The sequence below is a fragment of the Cajanus cajan genome, chromosome 9 (assembly GCF_000230855.2).
Source record: "Cajanus cajan strain Asha chromosome 9, NIPB_CcT2T_4, whole genome shotgun sequence".
Classification (NCBI taxonomy): Eukaryota; Viridiplantae; Streptophyta; class Magnoliopsida; order Fabales; family Fabaceae; genus Cajanus; species Cajanus cajan.
Window position 1 is genome coordinate 2,889,099 of NC_138525.1, and position 17,658 is coordinate 2,906,756.

The 17,658-nt window shown below is 33.8% G+C and overlaps 2 protein-coding genes across 3 annotated transcripts; one reads left to right on the forward strand and one right to left on the reverse strand.

The window, feature by feature from the left end:
• The first annotated feature begins 600 nt into the window (after positions 1–600).
• On the forward strand, positions 601–9,474 carry LOC109807414 (uncharacterized). Of its 2 annotated transcripts, XR_002240452.3 has the most exons (4): positions 601–940; positions 1,014–2,217; positions 6,083–9,070; positions 9,165–9,474. XR_002240452.3 is itself a non-coding variant. In XM_020369932.3 (3 exons), the coding sequence occupies exons 1-3, from the start codon at positions 909–911 to the stop codon at positions 8,957–8,959; spliced, it is 4,113 nt and encodes a 1,370-aa protein (XP_020225521.1). In that variant the 5' UTR covers positions 601–908; the 3' UTR covers positions 8,960–9,474. The 2 variants fall into 2 exon arrangements, 1 of the variants encoding a protein (XP_020225521.1); XM_020369932.3 differs by having other exon boundaries at positions 6,083–9,474.
• A 1,204-nt stretch (positions 9,475–10,678) lies between these two features.
• On the reverse strand, positions 10,679–12,067 carry LOC109795255 (HVA22-like protein f). Its single transcript, XM_020354702.3, has 5 exons — positions 11,926–12,067; positions 11,667–11,693; positions 11,360–11,482; positions 11,039–11,288; positions 10,679–10,926 (listed from the first exon to the last, which is right to left on the reverse strand). The coding sequence occupies exons 1-5, from the start codon at positions 11,970–11,972 to the stop codon at positions 10,900–10,902; spliced, it is 474 nt and encodes a 157-aa protein (XP_020210291.1). The 5' UTR covers positions 11,973–12,067; the 3' UTR covers positions 10,679–10,899.
• Between the last annotated feature and the right edge of the window lie 5,591 nt (positions 12,068–17,658).

Below are 17,658 nucleotides of genomic sequence, written 5' to 3' on the forward strand. Positions count from 1 at the left end.
AGAAAAGGACAAAGGACTCTAATTACTCACATGAATGACGTGACAATGCAAATTCTCTAGTTATTTAGAGGTGACTCTAATTACAGAGGGGGTAGAAACGAGAAAGCGCGTGGAGTGGGGGGGTGATCGCGTAGGGTGGTTCGTTTGTGGTCTTACAGCAGAATCTTTGTTTCATACGATACGAGTACACGAGCGTGGGCATATAACACAATAGATCATACTACAAATCTAACATTAACATTTAACAAATACAAATACACATCCCCTTTAATTATACTATCATCAAAATTAGTTTAAGTGAATTTCACCTTTTTAAATAAAATCTCCGTTGAAAAAATTACATTTCGTTTTAAATACTGAGTTGATTTTTTTAGACAAAAACTTAATTACAGATAAAATGAATAGAGTAAATAGGTATATTTAAAGTTTTAGGAAGAGCAGAGAAATAAATAATAATAATAATAATAAAAAAAAAAAAAGAAGATGCATGGAAAGAAAAGAATAAAGCGGGAGAGTTGATTAGCAATAATAAATAGGGAGAATTAAACATTAATAATAAAATATTGTTTGAGCTTGGGTGGCTGTATTGTTGTTCTTGTGTATCTGTGGTGACTTTAGAGTTTAGAGTTTAGAGCTCTTTCTCTCTCTCTCTCTCTCTCATACGTCCCTTTCAGTCATAAATTAGGGAAAAGCAAGCAGACAGCTACACACAAGACTCTCTCTCTCCCTCTCCCATTGCAATTGCTGCTTCTTCTCTTGGAACGGAACGATAATTAGTTTCTCTCTCTCTCTCTCTCTCACTCATACTCATACTCATACTCATACTGATAGAATCACAATCATCGATGCTCCTCGTTCCTCCTCTTTCTGCATCGTCTTCCTAGACTCTCTCTTTGTAACCACTCATCATGGCGGCTGCGTTTGATGGATTCTCCATAAGGTATATCTATCGGACCAAGTATCTGTGCTATGTGGATTTCCTTTGTTTAGGCTGATTTGATTCGGTGTTGCAGGGACTACACATCCAAGATGAGGTCCGTCGACGTCTTCAAGTGCTGGCCCTTCACATCGACCACCTCCACGGACGTCTCTCGTCAGGAAGTTCAGTCCTGGCTTCCTCCGATGACGCTTTGCCCTAGATCCGACCATTCCAACCACCATCCCCACAATCCGCCTTCTGCCGAGGAACTTTCTAGAACAGACGAGGACGACCACCACGATTATTGCAGCCAAGAAGAATCCGCGCCTGCTCAGGACGCCGCCAACGAGGAAGACAAATTGGAGATGCTTTGTCCGGTTTGCCGCCAATTCAACGCCGCCACGCTCACGGCGGTGAACGCGCACATCGACGGCTGCCTCGCGCAGACCATGAGGGAGGAGCGTCGCCACATCAGGATAATGAATTTCAACTCCTCCTCCTCCTCGTCTGCGTCCAAGGCCAAGGCGCCGAAGAAGCGCTCCATCGCCGAGATTTTCAAAGTGGAGGAGGAGCAGCAGCCGCAGCCGCAACCACAGTCGTCGTCGCCGCAAATCGAGAGCGTGTTGAAGTACTGGCCGTTCCACGAGGACGACGCCGACGATGTGTCGATTACCGTTACGAAGTTCGAGTGGCTCTCTCGGCGCCTCGAGGCGCTGAGATCTACGCGCGGGGGCGGCGAGTCGGCGAAACCGGACCGAAGAGATTCCGCTGAGGAGGAGGAGAAGCTGGAGATGGTGTGTCCTGTTTGTCGAGATTTCAACGCCGCCACCGTGACGGCGGTGAACGCGCACATCGACGGTTGCCTCGCGCAGGCCGTTAGGGAGGAGCGGCGGCAGATGAGGAGGACTGGTTGGAAGCCCAAACCTAAGGCGCCGAAGAAGCGCTCCATCGCGGAGATTCTCACGGTGGCGCCGCCGATTGAAGCCGGCAAAAGTAAGGCGGTTCAGGTTGAGGAAGATGAAGAGAAATCCGATTATGTCTGTGGAGATTCAACGAGTGCTGCTCCTGCTCCTACTGTTGCTGTGGCTCCCGTCGTTTCGGTAATTAAGATCAAGAACAGTACGAACAAGATTAGGAAAAAGAAGAAGACGAAGAAGGTGAAGAAGAAGAAAAGCAAGGTGGAAAAGTACGCTGAGAGTGGCGTGTCGTTCGTGAACAATGAGAAGAAGACGGTTGTGAGCAAGAAGAAGAAGAAGAAAAAGAAGAATGTCTTCAACAACGGACCAAATGTTAAGAAGGTATGTGGTTTGCGTCTCATAAAATATAAGTTAATCTTTCGTTATTTGCTGTGTGTTTCCGCGATTTGCTGTTAATTCCTTGCAGATAAGGATATAATTCATGGAATTTGAGCATAAAATATTACTCGACACTGTAGATTACGGCTTTGCTTGCTCTATATGTCTTGCTTTTTCGGCATAAAATTACTGCTGAAAAAGCTGATTATAGAGAGAGAGCTACACATTTGTGGAGAAAGTGAGTGTGTTTTCTTTTAATTTAGTACTTGAGCGAAATACGCGGCAAGTAAAAGTTGGGAAAGGGGAGTTATGGAAAAGAAAATTAAGACAAGTGCCTTCGTGCGCGGAAGGAATTCAGAAGGGTAGTGAAGCCTGCAAGAATGTTGCTCCAGCTGTAGGGTGAGTGTGTATTGTGTGTATAATCAGTACAAGTACCCTAGCTAGAAGGGGCCACTCATGGGTTACGAGGTAGAAGAGCCGAGCCTAATGATGAGGGGTTTTTGTAGCCGCGTCACTATTAACTAATTATTTGCGGGGGAATTATCGTATGGGCCATGGGTAGATCAACAGATTCTCATCTCTTGTGGCTAGTTTTTCGCACGTAGAGGTTTATACACAGCTTACAGCTGGATGTATTTTGGCGAGTGGGATATCTGCAAGTGGAGGTCCAGAATTTGATAGATCATTTATTGGGTCTGTCAGATGTGTATCTATATGTAGTGATTTGGATTGATGAACGTTTGCATATGCAGTTCCAGATGGGTATGTATCATCAGAAAAAGAATGCTCTGACTTGGGTTGATATGGATCATTATCGCATGGGCATATTTTATGACGTATTAGTGAAGTAGAGGGTGGTAATGTATGGTATAATGGTTTTGGACTTTCTGTCGTCGTGTGAGACACTTGATCATATTCTGATCCGAAGTTTTGGTCTGTGGGGAGAATAGTAGTAATTTGGATGTATCGATTAACAAAAGTTAAGTGACTCCTGTTTTGTACATATTTATGTGCAGACAATTTTGAGATACGATCAAATCAATGCGAGTGTCTATCAGAACCCAACCTAGGAAGTATATAGAACCATTAGAGGACCGAAAATAATGTCAGTTCATGGTTATGTGGACCGAAATTTGAAAGTGGAAGTAATCAAATATTTAACCTGGCTAGCCATGAAGGTTACTCGATGATGATATAAGGATGATATATAATCTTGCTGTCAACTGTATCCTTAGAAGTGATGTAAACTTGTCTGTTCTTACTGTATCGGTAATGGCATCTTAGTAGTGTCTAGATTGTTTTACATAAGTTTATAGACTAATCTTAGTAAATACGGAGTACTTTATTTTCCAAAAATAATCTCTCACTCTGGTTCTAAAATCATATATTTATTTTCCAGCCCATCATTTTCTTTTTTCAAGAGTGAATTAGTGAATTTTGTGGCATTCAGATTCTATGGACAGGAAACCTCAGGTTTAAAATGGGGACATTTTGGACCACGTAATACAATTTCTACAAAAGGTGTGTTATATGTGAACTTCAACAGCGAACATTTACGTAGCAGTCTCCATTTTATGTAAAAAATAAAAAATTAAGCATCATGATTCATGCATCCATTGTCCATCCCCTCACTCCTAATAAAATTCATTTACAGTCCCACTAAGTTTTTAATTTAATTAAAATAGATGACTTTATTCCTTTATAATTAGAGTCTTTCTCATTTTAAAAGATCGATTAACTTGTGCTTGAAATTGCCTTTTCTAAAAGAACTAAGATATGAATCATAAAAATATATCTTACAATAATAATTTTAACCACATGGTGATATTATTTAATTTAATCTGATTAGTTCTTTGTCCTAACAATATTTACTATATCCATGCATGTGTTTTTCGTTAGCTTCTACTTCGTATAAACAAGGATACGAATGTATATATATTGTTAGAGAAGTACGGTTTTTACTGGGTTATTATTTTTAGAAGTAATCTCTTATGATTTCAAACGAAAGTCTCCCTGTATGATTCCTCAAATGGAATTGTACAAGGTAGAAATTTGTGATAAAAAATATATAGAATTGTCATTACATGTTTACATTTTTTGTTTATTTTGCCATGAAGTGTAACTGGAGACCAAAGTAGAAAACTTCTTGTGAGAACTTAATTAGAAGGTACGGAACTGTAAAGTTTTTCTTCTTATAACTGTATATCTTAATATTATGTAATTATTTTAAGCCCCAGTTTTCGGTTACAACTAGATTTTTTCAAAAAATAAATTTTTTTACCTAATTTTTCAGGCTAATTTAGCGTTCTATTATTAAGTAAAATATTTTAGGGATATGTAGTTTCTATTCGTGCGTAAAGGCTTTAATATAATATATTTTATAATCAAAAAATAAGATTTTGAATTGAAACTCATGCATTCTTGCTGGTATTCATATATATATATATATATATATATATATATATATTATTAACTACATCTAGTTTGATATGTGTTCATGTAGTTATTTTCAAGTCCATTAAATCGTTAAAGCTTTAAAAATAATATATTTGTACGAGAATATATAAGCTCAAATAACCTTATATTTATTAACTACGAGCATTTTCTGGGATGGATTAATAACAAAAATTTCCATAGCTTTTCTTTTTATCTAAGTGTATTTTATGTCTATTTAAGCATATGATCTATCCATGTACGATGTGTACATTTATAAATTTCTATGTTTCGCTCTTCTGAAAATAGCTACTAAAATGACAAATTCAAGATTTTTATTTTTAAGCCTTTATGAAATTTCTTATCATAATAAAATAAGGATATAAATTAGTTCTTAATTCAATTGTTTCAATCTTACAAGCTTCTACTTGAAATTTTCCGAAACACTAGGGAAGTTTTTGTAGTAATTGATTCTAATTTATTCCAATTTGTTACGTTTTGACATTTTTTTTAAATGGATGATGGAGCACTTAAAACCCCAATTAATCTATTATTCAAATGCTACTAGAGTCTTTTCCTCATTGTTGTGATTGAAAGTAAAAAAAAAAAAAAAATTTCAGTTAATAATCTAAGAGTTTGTTCATCGAGAAGTTTAGATCGTGATTTTCTAATCAATTCTGGAAATATAGTTTTGTGTAGTTCCATGAAACTATCTATATGGTGGATTTGTTCTTTTTGTCTTAAATCTACTTTTACTTAACCATAAATTCCATTCGAAAACTCCTCTGCCATTTCATCTCAAGCAGTCACACGATACAGGCATGAGCGGAGTTTCTTAACAAAAAGCTTTTTGAGGAGGGAAAAAATAAGAGTTGGAATAAGTGAAAAACCAATGCTCTGAGTAAACTGTTAGGGACATTCATCTTTGGACATCAAGTTGACAAGACATTATACTATGGTTCTGGAAGCGACATTATAAATTGTAACGGTCTTAGACAATTTAAATCCTTTCTAAGTTGCTGGCTGAAATCGTTGAAAGGATATGAAAAGCTGATTTTCTACGGTGGCAGTTTGTAAAACAGACCTATTCTTGGCATCACTATACATGAAATGATGCCGTAATCTTATTTAGTTTCTTCATCTTTCATTCCTTAAATTTTGGAACTGCTGTATCTTGATATATCATACAATTTGTTAACCATTTCTCAAGCATTTGAATATTTGTTTTTGGTGTGCCATTTTATTTATTACTATTTATTGCAAAAAAATGATATAAAAGCTTCGTAAGGTATTATTATTTTTACGTTTCCTAAGCATGGGATTGGAGATATAGTGAATTCTCTTTGGACATGAGTGTTTTGAATAGCTTAAAGCTTAGTCAGCTTCTTTTGATTCTATTATAACATCCATAATTTTGTTAATATTGTCTTCTCAGGATGATGCTTACAAGCGCATGGTGCAAACTGCCGTCAATAGTTCCAGAAAACTAAAAGGTACAGTTGGTAATAAAATGGTTCCACTCCATGAGGTTGATCGTTCTATCGAGAGAAAGAAATTGGGCTTAAATTGTTTATCGGTAGAAAAGAAGCAAAAAGTTAAAAACTGCAACTCAGTTGGAAAGAAACAAAAAGCAGTATCTCCTGTTCATGGCACTCTTAAGAAGAATTTTAAACATGTTTCTGAACAGACATCAAGTGACAGTGATATTCGAGATGGTACTGAAGAAAGGCATTACAATTATCAAGAGCCAACCTTGGACAGACATGTGAAATTCTCTGGTAAAGATGATATTCTTGGTCCAAAAAAGACAAATTCATTTGATGAAACCATGTTCAAAATATCTTCGGATGTGCTGGCTTCTTCTGTAGTAAAGGAGAAGTCCTCTGGAAGTGATGAAGAAACTGCAAGCTTGGAGCCAAACAAAAATTATGACCGTATTGCCGTTAATATAGACAGCGACAAGAGAGAGGAGGTTAGCCCTATAGTTGAAAGTAAACAGTTTTCTAACACTCTGGAACAAGTTACTGTACAAAGCTTCTTGAAGCCGAGTATCAGTGAAGAGAAGTCAAAGCACTTAGAAGAGAAGTCAGAATTGTTGACCAAGGTGGCAGTTTGTGACAATAATAATTCAGAGTTCTTTTATGGGGGCAACAGAACCACCCTGCATTGTTCTCCGTATGCCGACATTTCTAGACCTCTTTCCGCAGTCCAAGAAGAGCAGATGTCTGGTATAAATACACAATCGTGTGAATCTGGATCTTTCAGCTACAGTGGAAAGTTGGACCATCTGGATGATCCACAGGTTGATGCTGTTAACTTAAATGAAATTACAAAGACTTTTCTGGAGCCTTCGTCATCTTATTCTGCTTCATATAATAAAGCAAATGAAAAACCAGAATCTCCATTGCAAACTTATGGAGATAAAGATAATAGTGGTGAGGCCATGGGTGACAGACAGTTGTCTCATATGTTTTCGGCAGATATGATTGATAACTCATTCCCCTTTACAGGCTGGGAGAAAGGAAGTGTTAAAAGTAGCTGTTTGGATCCGAATTTTTTCGGTTTGCCACTGAATTCTCATGGCGAGCTAATCAATTTCAGTTCAAGTGCAAACTTGGGGAAGAAACAGTCAGAGGCATCAAGTACACTACAAGGTTCTTTAAGTGGTTTACCCATTAATAGTATTCTCCATCAAAGTAACCAGGAAAATATAAGCATTAATGAGAATCATGTTGTTCCGAAGACATTTCCAAAAGATGGTCTTAATCCATTTCCTTATCATCCAACCAGATTAGCTGTCACTGAGTTACAATGCAGAGAGAGAGAAGATATCCAGCGACCTAACTCAGATATGCGTTCCAGTCACTATGTCCCGCCACTTAATTCAGAGTTGAACCTTAAAAAAAACTCGTTCATTGAACAAAATCAATGTGACCAGGTCCGGAATCACAATGGAAATGGGGTGATTTCTGTGAAAGAAGGTTCGGATCATTTCTCACTGTGTTCCAGCCAACCAACAATGAGGTTGATGGGCAAAGATGTTCCAATAGGTAGAAGCAGCCAAGAGATGCAACAATTTGTGGGAGATGTTTGGACTGATGAGGAATCCAGAAGAAGGAATTATTCTGAATATGCTGCTTTAGAACACTCTTTGTTTGGAAGAAGTTCTAAGCAGGATTGGATATCTGGTTCACCTTTGCAAATATCATCTGACAATGTATTGCAATCAGCAAAAATTCAAAGCAATCAAGCGTTACAAAGCACCGTATTGATGAGCGGTACAGACTCTGGATTCTCTCAACAGTTTATTGATCTGCAAAGTAATCAGTTATCTCAAAATGGAAGTCTTGGAGTCAACAGAAATGGAAGCTCTTATTTCAATCCCATTACTCAAAAGTCTACATCGTATGCATTATTTAATGGGGCATCTAATGACTTTCCAGAGCAGTTTGTACCTGGAGCTAAACCCCTAGGATTGAGCTCTGAATCACTGGTGCTACCTACTCCTGGCAATTTTAGTCACTCGACCCGATTAAGCAATGGCGAGCTGAATGACAGAAACAAAAATCCAAGTGTTACCAAATCAGCCTTCGGATTTCCTTTCTTGCAGCCCAATGTCAATGAACAGGCCAAAACATCTTGGTTTCATAAGCCCTACAGAAGTTCACCGTCATGGTTCTCAAGCTCAACAGATGAAATGCTACCAGGGACCTTTTCTCAGCAATTTTCTGGCGCAAGTAGTCAAAGCTTTCCTCCAAATCCGTGGGGAAATAATTTCACTACGCCATCTGTGAATCGTTCAGAAGAATTTCGCTTTCCTTCTAATCATCTGACTTCTCTGAGTCCCATGCAGACGACTCCTCTTTCTCCAGCATCAATTGTTCAACCTCTACATGTTCCAGTTACATCCTCTACCATAAATAGTGGCAATAGAAACATAAATAAGGTCTCTGACAGATTGAAGTTGGATGACCATCATCCGTGCACAAATACCAGGAAGAGACCCGCAGCTAATCTTGATGATTCCAGAAGACCTACCAAGTTACCTCATATACAAGTGCAAGAAAACTTGAGTTGTATGACTAGGTTGACCGGAGAAAAGTCAAGCGCAGAACTGCAGCGAAACACAAGTGCACTCGAACTGGATCCGCAAATGGGCAGTACTAGGAGTAGATGTTGTCAGCATGAGGCACAAAATCTAAATCCTGTAAGTTATCCTGCTGTGAATTCTTTTAAACTGGACGGCATGGTAACGTCAGGTCCTGTCCGACTTGGTCCTAAAAGAGCCAAGCACATCCTAAAATCCTCTTGAAGTATGGATCAGGATGACAAACTTTTCTGCCATATTCTCATTCGTGACTACTGACAGTGATAGTGATGTAGAAATTCAGAGAAAATTGACAAAAGTATACTGATTTTAGGTGTAAGTCATCATTTTATCATATCTGTTTTTCCTCCTCCATAGTATATATCCATTTAAAAACATAACAGGATTGTCCATGTATCAATATTGCCAGGTTGCTGAAACCGGTGGAAAATTGATATAAATTCCATCCAGCTTCTCAGTTTTGAAGTTTTAGATCCTTACAGAATTTTGTACCCAAAGATGACGCTTTCGATATCTATTTTTGAGCCAGGTATTCCCCACATGGCATCTGTTCAATGACTATGCAAAGATGTGCTTTTTCCGATACAGCAGAAAGAAATGAAAGATGGTCTTTAGAATAAGGGAATAATAGTTCATAATATTACTAAACTCGTTCAATAGAACTTGAATTTGGACCTTTAGTTATTCATCAATAAACCATTGGATCACATTAATTTGAATTGGCAAAATACATTTATGAAAAAGATTTCTACCATCTTGGCTTTGATTATTCTTGAGAAAATAATTTTTTATTTAAAATCTTTTCTGAAAAAAAATAATATTACAAGCTGTTCTGGATATGAAATAAGTTAATTTGATGGAAAAAAAATAGCTTTAATTTGCTTTCCCATCTTATGTTGTGAGAGTTTAAACTGAATTAAGTCTTTGTAATTGTTTTAAATGTATTAAAATAAATAAATTCCATTAATACATTCCAAGCTCAATCACAAAGCAGACATTACATCGGTAAATGAATTTCAAATTCATCTGATTCAAAATGTACAAATGACCTGTCAGATATATTCTTTTATTGTCGGGTATACTAGCGCTTATATAAACATAAAATTTTATCAAAATCCAACGAAAAAGTTAGTAGGCAAGTATTGCCGTCGATCCTCTTGTCTGAATCGTTGTCCGTACAAATCGTACTTCTCCAACTATTCTATTGGCCTAACTTGTATTTTTAAACTTGTGTATATTACTGAGCTGGAAGTGATGAAGAAAACCAACACAGTATCTTTCTAAGTTGTTAGGTTTTAGATTGCTAAACATATAAAACCGGAAGAGTAGTCTAGGATAATTCATCTTACGACTGCGTGATTTTATGTTTAAATTTTTATTTTCTGCCCCATCCTGATTATTATCTGTTAAACCTTCATCCAACACAGTATTAGTTTTTTTTAGGAAAAAAAAAACTGTTGTAATTTTTAATGTACTTTTAATATTTTTTAATTAAAATTGAAATTTTATTTCGATACTCTATGTTAATCTTTGATACAAAATTTTATCATGTAAATTATTGAGGTTTTCTGATTGTGATCGAAGAACAATATTTATAACTTAAGGAATTGTATTTAAATTCTTTTTTTTTCATTTATTACAAGATTGGGTTTTTTGCAACTTAATTTAATTTATGCACAATAGCTAAAGCGATTTTTATGTTGCAACTGCTGAAGTTGCTCTCAAAGCATTAATTATGATTTATGCGATCCTCAAGCTTGGCCTTAATCGTTTATGTTATATGCTTGTTACTTACATGATGATTCATCCCAATTAAGCACGAGTATCGGGGTTAGGAAATCGATTCGAAATCCTTGCGGTAGAATTTTGGTTGGAGGGTTTAAAGAAAAAGTGAGATAATGTTGTCTTAACTAAATCAGGAAATAGCGTCATTTAATGTTAAATATATATCAAATCAATCAACTAGATTGGAAACCCTTACATTCTTAAACCACGGAAGGTACACAGAAAACTTATACCAAGCTTATAATTATTGCCGTCTTAATTATATAATTCTGAAACTCCGTCTTCTTCATGTTGAAGTACACACAGAAAGTACAAATGTCAACATGTTTACGTTCTCTTCATTCCAAATCTATAATCGCTCAGTGCTTCTTTGCTTCTTTTTCAGCCTGCACATATGAAGTTAGAAAAAATGTTGAAAACGGTTAAACACAAAAAGATGAGCTTTATAACGAAGCAATATGCTGCCTTTGGCTCATAGTTGTTTTGAATATATCATACCACTCTGATTACTCTTTCAAAGGCATCAGCGCCATATCTATCAATATAGCGTTCAACTGCTTTCCTTGCATCCAAGGTCATCATGTGAAGGACCTTCTTGTACTCCTCAGGATAATTGGAACCTCCATAGCTTCCAATATTCTTTATGTATTGCCTCACAAAATTCTCATATATGTATGCGGCTCCATTGAACATTGGCAGTACCAGCCATGCGCAAAATACAAGCTTCATGTATGGCCAAATGGGAAACCTGTATCAAGTTGCTGTGAGTATTTATGTCTATATATAACTTAATTTGACATGAAATTAAGGTGAACGTACCAACATAGGATCCTATGAGTGGAAAGCTCAAAGAGGGTTATGAAGGAGTATAAAACCCAATACGTTAGCCACTGTTGATCATCTAAGGTTGAAGGACTTTCAATCGCCCTCATTGATGCGTACCTATTACATTTACTCCAAAGTCAAGCATTTAATGGTTAGTCATGTAATCGATCAGATGAAATGTGCATGGCTCTGCGTAGGATGCTTAATTGGTTTCTTATTAATTGTAAACTAAGAATTAATTACATGAATCAGAAAGTGTGAAAATGACACGTGATCGCATGATATGACATTTATTACTTACAGAGGATAAAGAAGCATCACTCCAGGCCTGTTATGCAGAAAACAAAAAGCAGGCTGTTATCACGGGGAAAAAACAAAATTTAAAATCTACACTAGTGTACGTATTTTGGTGAATCTGTTTTTATAAAATGAATTTTATACATATAACAATGCATGTGTTGGAGTGGAATGAATATATACAACCCATGCATACGACACATTAGAAACAAATAAATTACTGATATTTTTAAAAGCAAATAAATGGAGAGAGATTTGTTGACCCTATTATTGTGTCCAAATGTCTTGCCATTGTTCCAAGGACACCCATGATGCAGAAACTGCGATATTAAAGTTTTAGGAAGATTTGGAGTGAGAGATATGAATGAATGTGAGTTGTGTTGTGGTTGCATGCAAGTGGTTAGATGTATATATGAAGTTTAGTAGCGGGCAGAAGGAAGGAAGGAAGGAATGTTTGTGCGATGAGCCAAAAGTCTTCCTTTCTTTTGTCTTAGGACTTGAAGATTAAGGTATCAGGTATGGTATGTGTAACAAAAGGGTAGGGGAATATAAGGATTCCAGAAGTTTGGAATTTCACGTGCTTTGGAACTCGTGCATATATATTGCGTATATATATATTATGCCTTACCTTTTCAACTCTAAGCTTTAAAGTTTGTGGCATTAAATGTTCAACATAATGTATGCGGACCAGCGTGTCTGCCCTTTTCATTGTTTTCCACTTTTACCAGTAGAGTTGCTCAAAAAGTACAATATACATGACAAAATAGTACCCATTCAATTCAAGCCCTACCTTGTGCGTGGAGACGGAGAGAATCTACTTTTATTATTATTATTATTATCATTTAATGTGTGCTGTCACATTATTTAATTTTTAATTTCTCTTGGGTTTAATATAATCAAATTTATTAAATAAGATTGAATGATGTTAGGAAAGTGATTTTAGTCACTCGGAAGTAATATATACTTATAAGGTCACAAATTCAAATTTCATTATGTATTATCATGATACCATAAATATGTTATATTAGCAATAAATATAATGGGCATGGGTGCTTATTTAATGGAAAAGTGAGAACTGACGTAACATCTTGACCATGATTAAGATTATTTTACTGAAAATCCCACAATTGTAGGTGGCTTTTGTAAATTATTGAAGTATTACTATTGGTTTACTTGATCTAGTGAGCTGAAGAGAGGCAGAAACTAAAATGAAGAAGGGATCATTTCATTTGGGTTTCAGAGCATAAATTTATTGGGCCTTTCAACCTAGCCCATATGCTCTACAAACTATAGAAGGGAGGCCCTTTTGATTTTACAAGTTTATATTTGAATTAAATTTTTTTTTTGTGAATTCCAGTTTAAGTTTCTAAGAATTTTATATCTTTCTCAATTTTTATTTATTATTTTTGGTTCCTATCGTGAAGTAATAACGGGAAGTGTAAAAAGCTGGGTAAATTATGTTTTTAATTTTAATTCCTAAAATTTTCATGAAATTCTCTCTTTAGTTCTTCACTCTTGAGCAATAGTTACTTGAAATACTTCACTTGGCTTATGTCTTTTGCCTTTAAACATTAGTTCTGCATCGGATCTGAGAGCAACTTGGTTGGAACTTGGAAGTATGAGGAGTGTTATTAAATCAAGAAAATGTTACTTGAAAAACAACACATGCAACTAAGGGAACGATAGGAAGAGTAATAAATGATGCGATTAAGGAACAAAACTTTTTTTTTATATATGTATCCGTAGAAATAGAGTAAAAGCCTTGTCCACTGTTTTTCATAACAAATTTGTTCTTTGTAATTTAGTTTGATTTTGTAGATTATTATATATCGATTCCAAGTTAACTATTTTAAAAATTTGAGCAAAATAATTATATCTTTGGTTGTGAAAGAAGAGATTATTTCCCTTTCCTTTTAGGTTCCGAACCAACAAAAAGAAGGAAGAAAGAGGGTTGCAATGTTGCAAGTATACCTATTCAAAGGAAATGAAAATATATTTAAATGACGTTAACAGTACACATTTATTTTCAACAAAATCATTCATTCCCATGCCTCAGTGTTGATTTATTTGTAATGAGATTAATTGCCATTTATGGGTGAATGAGTATTGCATTCAAATTGGCATCTTCAACCTCGTGGTCCCTCACCCAATGAATAAATCAATTGGCTAGTGTTTACATTTTTCACTTGTGATTCACAAATCACATTTATGCTCACTATATTGCTGTTGTGGACCACATTATATACGTATTACTAATTGCTATCACTAACAATTTTTTTCTTACCTACTTTTACTAGCCATTCTAATTAACATATCATTTTTCTTCTTCTTTTTTTTGGTCAACTTTTACCGCACCTAATTTTATTTTGGACAATTAAATTGTACTTACACACAGTTAATATAGAAGTTAATACACTTTATGTTTTTCTTGGTAGATAATACACCATAATTCACATTAGATTAATTAAAATTGTGTTAAAAGAGTAGTTACCGTGATTTTAGTTTTTTTTTTATTTTTAAATTAAGGTATCTCCTTATTGGAAGCTAAAATCTAACCTTTTAAAATATTGAGATTTATTTGAGGGATTCATCTCTCTTAATAAATATTTTTTTCATATAAATTCATTTAATTAATGTAATTTTAGTTAATTGTTCGCATATCTAATCTGGTGTTAAGAATTTGATTCTAAATATAAAATTGAATTTAATTTGAAGTAGTAGATCTTGTGGCAAATGAAAATGATTATACTTAATTAGTTTTACAGGTAACTTGTTTTTAGAATAAACACAACCGGATATAAATTATTTTACTTCAATCAATTTTAACTAAAACTAATTTTATATAATAAATTTTATAAATATTCACTAAAAGATATGCAATAAGTTATACGGGTTAAGATTTTCTAAATTTCTTTTCTTTTTCATTAGTATAATTTTTTTTAAAAAAATCATACACATGCGAGAAAAGGTACTACCTCCATTCTCATTTATAAGACCAAATACTAGACTTTCTTAGTCTAAGTGACGAAATCCAAGAAATTATGTTGTGTGGATTTATATCCAAATTTATTGTTGATGTAACAAGTCCAGAAAATCGTCTTATTAAGTTGGATTACTGACATGTATTGTAAGAGATTTCATAGTTGAAATGGATGACAACACATTGAGTTGTTGTGTTGCCATGTTGAAGTGTTGTTCAAGTTAACATGTTGCTAAGTTGTGTTGCATATTTTACTATGTTGATATGTTGTTGAGTTGTGAGTTATACAATGTTAAGTTAATATGATATTGAGTTGAATAATTGTGTGTGGATATATATGTTATTTAGTGTTGATATGAAGTTGGAGATTGATGAATTGATTTGTGTGTGTTGCTAAGATAAGTTAGTTGTTATAGTGATATGTTGAAATTGTTGATATAGTTGTATCTTACTTTTATATTATATGTATGCTTTGTTGTTTACAACCTTACTCTTGTTTTTTCTCATTGTGGACCATAGTGATCATATTTATCATAGGAGTAACATGTTTAAGTTAAAGAGTACACTTATGCTAGAGATAGTTTCTATGTCTTGTTGTGTTGTTCTGACACAACATGTATGTTTAGAAATGCTTGGTTAGTGTTAGAGCTTTGTGTTTTTAGTATTTTATACTATATGTATATTGTTATATATGTATAGGATTTTATTGTAATCCCATAAAGGAATTTATATTTTTTTAAAGTTAAAATTGGTAGGGACTATTTTAGGTTTTTAACACCATATACATATATGTTACATGGATGCTCATATACAGTTGCTTGATAACTCTAATTTAGTAGATTTTGTATGTTTTTCGTCGCGTAATGTTATACTATACTAAATGTAATGATTTGTTGAGTCATTATAACATGTACTCTAATTTGATTAGGAGAAAGATGAATATCAATTATTAGAGAGAAATAGCATAAGCAAATGCAATCTAATTACTTAGAAGTACGAGTATTGATTAGGAAAGAGAAATAATATAAAAATAGTTTTAGAAGAAAAAAATGTATAAATAAATTTATTGTTATTAACCAAATTAACTACTTTCCTTAATCTTAGTAAATTAAGTTATTGAGTTTTATATATAAGAATAAAAGTAATGTGATTTATTTTCTTAAAATTGTAGTAATGGAAGAAATGAAAAAAAATAAAAATTAAAGAGATATTTTCCCAAGTTATACGTGACTCACGTTTGAGTTTCAATAGATACTATGTTAGCACTTTTTGGAGTTGTTTTTCTATAGAGTAATTTCCATGGAAAACTGATCTATGATTCTTTAGCAACAACACAACCTGTCTTTGCTCGTCACAACAACAAATGTTGGTACGTGTAAGGAAACAATCCTCAATTTTACTTATATATATATATATATATATATATTATCTTTCACTAAATCAAAATATCTTTTAGCCAAAGTTTGCATTATTCCAAATAAAGGTACGTACGTACATCAAACATGGTGATAGCTCTAAGTCTAGGGCAGTTTTATAGTTGTCCTTGTTTCCATCTTACACTCTTCATATATATATACTTGAATACCAGTATAGTCCACTAATTCATAATTACTATATCTTCTACTTGGACTAATTAATATTTTACATAGTTCCTTTCCGGGGAGTGTTCTTTCCTATTGATAAAATAATGTATCTAAATTTTATGACATGTTCATATAATGTTACGCGTTCATTTTAATGAATACATAGTGTTTTTTTATTTATTTTATTTATATATATTGTTACAATTTTTTGTTTAACGCGTTAATTTTATGATTTTTTGATGCCTCCACCAAATTAACTGTTGCAGTGATTAAAGCAAAAATTGTTATTCTTATCGCAATTTAATATCCAAGTAATGTTACATTTAACAAGCAAAGCAATACATATAATTCGGTCCTCAGGATACTAATATTAATTTGCTTTATCAGCCAGTGTTACCTTGCACCACGACAAAAAATATTGTAATAATAATTTTTTTTCCGCCAAATTGCATTTTGGGTCTGTAATATTTATTACATAATTTTTATTTTCTAATTTTGTAATTTTTGTTCGGCGACTAAATATTTATTCATTAATAAATAATGTAATAATTAATGTTTAAGTTAAATTATATGTTTTATCCAATTTTTTATATCATTTTAAGTTAAATAAAAATAAGATTAAAAGGAAAAAAAAACTAAAATGTTATTAAATATTAATTATTATTTAGTCACTGCTGCCGACAGTGGATACTCCAGGAACGAACAAAAAAAAATATTAATTATTATGTCATCTATTTAATTATAATAAGACTAAAATCATAAGTTTAAAAATTAGAAAATTATTAGATATAATAGGAGATAGAAAGTGCAATTTATCTAATATTTAAAAAAATTAATTTTTTTTCTAACTAATTTATATTACCATGTGTTTGCAACACTGATTCAAGATCCAGTAGATTATATGATAATTAAAGGCAATTAAATGCTAAAATAATATTTTTTAAAAATAAAAATCATATTCTACATATTAGTACTTAATTATTAGTTATTGTGTGAACTATATAAAAAAAATGCTAAAATCTAATGACAAAATAGATTGATCAATTTCCGATACAAGAGGGTACACCATGCATTAGGCAAAAACATTGAATTGTCTTAATTTGAGTGTTGAATGCATAGAAGCAACTTTAATTAGCTTGCATGTGATCGATCAGAAATTGTCAAGAAGAAGATGATTGTACGCCCAAATTTGAGACAGCATGATTATGAGTAGGTATGAAGGAATAATTGCACTTATGAATGGGTTATCATCAACCCCTTTCCATGTTAGAGCAAAGTGGTCCTTAAAGAACAAACTTCGAGAATTCAAATTTCCTTTTACGATGTTAGGTCGCCTACAACATAGAACATACAATATAGCCTTAATATTGCCATTAAATTGCTCCCAACAGATGGCATGGGGGAGATTTTGAACAATGGTGCAAATAAATATA

Coding starts and splice junctions, on each gene's coding strand:
- LOC109807414 (XM_020369932.3), top strand. CDS start 909: ATGGCGGCTGCGTTTGATGGATTCTCCATAAG. Junction 941..1,013: donor TTTGATGGATTCTCCATAAG/GTATATCTATCG, acceptor TCGGTGTTGCAG/GGACTACACATCCAAGATGA. Junction 2,218..6,082: donor ACGGACCAAATGTTAAGAAG/GTATGTGGTTTG, acceptor TTGTCTTCTCAG/GATGATGCTTACAAGCGCAT.
- LOC109795255 (XM_020354702.3), bottom strand. CDS start 11,972: ATGGGTGTCCTTGGAACAATGGCAAGACATTTGGACACAATAATAGG. Junction 11,289..11,359: donor ACTCATAGGATCCTATGTTG/GTACGTTCACCT, acceptor AACTTGATACAG/GTTTCCCATTTGGCCATACA. Junction 10,927..11,038: donor TTGAAAGAGTAATCAGAGTG/GTATGATATATT, acceptor TCATATGTGCAG/GCTGAAAAAGAAGCAAAGAA.